General features: G+C 34.7%; 1 protein-coding gene across 3 annotated transcripts in view; it reads left to right on the top strand.

Annotated features, from left to right (window-relative positions):
- The window catches only part of LOC111398102 (homeobox-DDT domain protein RLT3-like), a 9,269-nt gene extending 7,583 nt beyond the window's left edge, over nucleotides 1–1,686 (top strand). For 2 of the 3 annotated variants that reach the window (XR_002703327.1, XM_023025062.1), the window contains 3 exons: nucleotides 18–122; nucleotides 226–478; nucleotides 1,224–1,686. Coding sequence is in view for 2 of the 3 variants with exons in the window: in XM_023025062.1 (XP_022880830.1) it covers nucleotides 18–122; nucleotides 226–471 (351 nt within the window). In the remaining variant the exon portion in view is untranslated. The remainder of the gene's footprint in view (nucleotides 1–17; nucleotides 123–225; nucleotides 479–1,223) is intronic. The other variant, XM_023025059.1, reaches the window with a different exon arrangement.
- Nucleotides 1,687–3,757: the final 2,071 nt, after the last annotated feature.

The raw sequence follows: 3,757 nt of genomic DNA, 5'->3' as shown, positions 1-3,757 counted from the left end.
GGGGGTACTTCTTGCAGACAGTTCTGCCTGACGATGCCTTTTTGGGGCCTTGGAAAAAATCTGCTCATAATCTTTGGGTCAACAGGTTACGACGATCTTCGAGTTTGGCAGAGTTTTTGCAGGTGATGAAATTGCATCTCTGTTCTTTTGTCTTTAATTATTGCTGGTTCACTTATCTAAAGGCTCATACTTATATTTTCTCATCTGCTTTTACAAATTCTTTAGGTTCTAGCTGATTTTATCAGTGCTATTAACGAGGACTGGTTTTATCAATTAAATGACGAGGACTGGTTTTATCAATTAAATGACGAGCTGCATTTAAATTGTCTTCTGGATGAAATATTTGCAAGCTTCCCATCCATGCCACAAACATCATCTGCAGTTGCACTTTGGTTGGTAAAATTGGATTTGTTGGTTGCCCCTTACATTGGAAGAGTTCAGTCTCAAAATAAAGCTCGATCTGTTGGCTGATTGAAAGGTAAATAGATTCATTAATCTGAGTTCAATGTGAATATAACTTTCTTTTGCAATATCACCCCCTACAAATTTTGGGATTTTTAGTTTTAACCTGATGCAGGTTTAAATTTAAGAGCATTATATTCTTATGGATTTGATTTGATGTTATAGTGTACAAGTAGATGTCATTGTCTTCTCATGTCTTTTTGTTCTCAGTTATATTTACTGCTGTGCTAGCTAATTATGGATCTCCCATCTAATTCCAACTATTCATTTGAACTCACTAATTTGAATACAAAGGCCCAATTTACTTGCATAATTAAAAGATGTGAGATTCTAGATAGGTAACTCGCTAAATATTTGAATTGACCTTGTTTCATATGTAACGCTATCTTGTTTTCATGTTTTAAATGTCCACGACTCTAAATTCTGATTATAGTTTTTCATTATATTGATTTGTACGCTTATATATTCTTATATGTATCAAGACTAAATTGGATCTTAATAGTGCAAGATACAAGATAGAAACCTGTACAGCTGAGTTGAAGCAAAAGAAGACCTGTAATTTCAACTGGATGTTTGCATGTAATAAGGAAGTGCAAAATCAGTATAATATACCAACTTTTGCTGCACGTACTTATGAGGAACTAGAAAGTTGTCCATAAAGGTTTCATATAAATCGTCTTTGTGAAGATAAAGTAGGAACCAACATTTTCCATTCTATTTCTCCGTTTATGTTAATGCACTAAAATGTTCTTTGACATCAGGTACGTCAGTCCTAATCAATGCACAATTTCCTGGAGAATCGATGATAAAGAGAAGTATATGCATCGGCTCTTCATACTCTCTACTTCCTGAGGTAGCAAAATCTCAGTCATCACCATACAATCTAGTTGACGGTTATAAGGTGAAATTTGCGAACTTTCTTTTTATTCTTTGTAAAAAGAGTAAAACATGCATATGATAGTTTCAGACCTAATTCCAAAGTCACACCTCCTTTTACATGTCACTCAGTCTCTACTCATTTTTGTCTATTGATGCACTCTAGTCGAGTTCTTGTTGATGTACAGCGGTTTTTGATAGGTTTCCTCTTTCTTTGCCCCATAATCTCAATTTTGTTACTTAGGCATTAGCCTGTGATTGTTTCCCAATAGCAGGTTGAAATTTTGTTTCTTGTATGTAAGAACTCACTGTAAAATAAATAAAATCGTATTTGTTACTGTTTATCAATATTTTGATGGTTTGGGGTCTGGTAGGGCATTTTCATTCCCATCTCACTTTGTTTAATCATTAGAGCGAGTTCTTGGATGTATTGAACAAAATTAGTTGAACATGTCCAACTAAGGGGCTATTTAGCTGGGCTTCTACTACTTGAGAAAGACATTTTAGATCTTTCTTTATCTTTTTCTTTTTTTTCTTAAATGGTTCTTCTTGTTGGGTAAAGCATATTCAGAATGTTACGTATTTACATATTTAAAAGCAGTTAAAAATAAAAAAATAAAAAAATTTGACTTTTCAGAAATTTTGCCAAATGGTCTCATTGCTACAATTTTCCGTATATCTGACATGATTTGATATTGCAAGTTTTAATTAAAATGGTTAGAAGGTGTAATTTTCACTTAAAGGGATAATGATTTTAAGAGGACTTACAAATAACTTATGCAGGTTAAGAAATAATTGAATACCATTAGAAAAGGGGTTATGCTGCCGCGACATCATGGTTTACCCCCTATTGTACATAATGGTTTAGTGGCATTTCAATGATTTCATCATTGACGAGTGAAAAAGCAGTTTTTTTTAATTAATCAATGATGAAATGTCACTTGAGCATTAATGTATATCAAGGTATAAGCCTTGATGTACATGTAGAATAATCTTAAGGGTGTTGTAAATATAACTTTCCTTGAAGCATAAATTTGTTGCTAAAAATATTGACTGCAATGGTAAAAAGGTTGCTCCATAAATTATTTTTGAAATGCGTTAAACTGCAAATACAATTAAAAACAATTAAGTTATTATAATAAAAAATCAAAGAGGAAGGCTTGTGCCGTAACTTTGCCGAGGCACCATCCCATCTAGTAGGGTTTGAAAGGCAAGAATTTACAGGATGTCATTTGTTTGACGAAAAATAAAAAGGAATATTGAAAATTCAAGTAGCTGAAACTGAATAGTTACTTTCGAAGTAACAAAAAGAAAAGTATCTAACAATAATCTTATTTTTGCCTGGGTATTTTGATCAAAGAAAAATTGAAATCGCATGCTTCAACCAATGTATCCTTGTCAATCATTTAATTAAACAAATGGCATTGGTTATAATTGTGCAACTATAAAGAATATTAGAATAGGAAAGATATTAGATGTGTGGGTTTAATATATTTGCACTTTTTCTAGGTCGTGGTTTGATTTTGGACAGTAATTCGCACTTTAAGGGGGAAACACATTATATCACGTATCATTCTTGTTTTTGTTTTTTCGTGTCGTGTTATTAATTGCTCTTGATAGTGTGGATTATATTCATATAATTCATAACAATTGATACTAAAGCATTTAATTCAGTTAAGAGCAATGGCCAAAGAAGATGGAGTTGTGCAGTGTGGTTTGATAGGCCAATTTGCACTATAGAGGATGCAAATTGATGTCAATCCATACGGACTAAAAGATGCATCAATCTCTCATTGGAAAAAGTACAATTGGATGATTAAAAACTCTTTGATCGACGTGAGTTAATGTCCATATAAAGTGATAATGGATAAAATTAAACAGAGAGCGTTTGTGTTTGACAAGTATGAGAAGCTTTATGTGAGTAATAAGGACTACATTATGATGAGATGAACTTCCAATTGTCCCATTAGACATAAGTTGAGAAAAAAACTATGGAAGGAAAGAAAGCGTTGCTAAAAAATTAGTTTGCCGTATGAGAGGAGCACGATCGTTCACAATAATAAAGCGATAAATACCCCTCAGCCCCATTCACAGAGCTCACTCTCTCGCACGCTTCGAAGAAGTATATTATTAATTTGAATTATAATCCCAATTTTTTAATCAACGAGCATCGCTTTCCATTTCCATGGCAACGGCTTGCGAAGGAGGAACCACAACCAACACAGACGCCATCGCTTCCTCTTACGACGGCGAAGGAGGAGAAAGGGTGGGAGGAAAGTTCCGCAAGAGGCCGTTCCGTAGAGCCCACCGTTCGAAGCCGTACGATCGCCCCCTCACTGCTCTCCGAGGAACTACCACCGGCGCCACCAACAATGGCAACTCTAGCTGTTCGAATAAGCTCGTGGTGGACCCGGCCTCC

The sequence above is a fragment of the Olea europaea genome, chromosome 1, assembly GCF_002742605.1.
Source record: "Olea europaea var. sylvestris chromosome 1, O_europaea_v1, whole genome shotgun sequence".
Classification (NCBI taxonomy): Eukaryota; Viridiplantae; Streptophyta; class Magnoliopsida; order Lamiales; family Oleaceae; genus Olea; species Olea europaea.
Note: the sequence above shows the minus strand (reverse complement) of the source record. Positions and strands in the feature narration are given on the sequence as shown.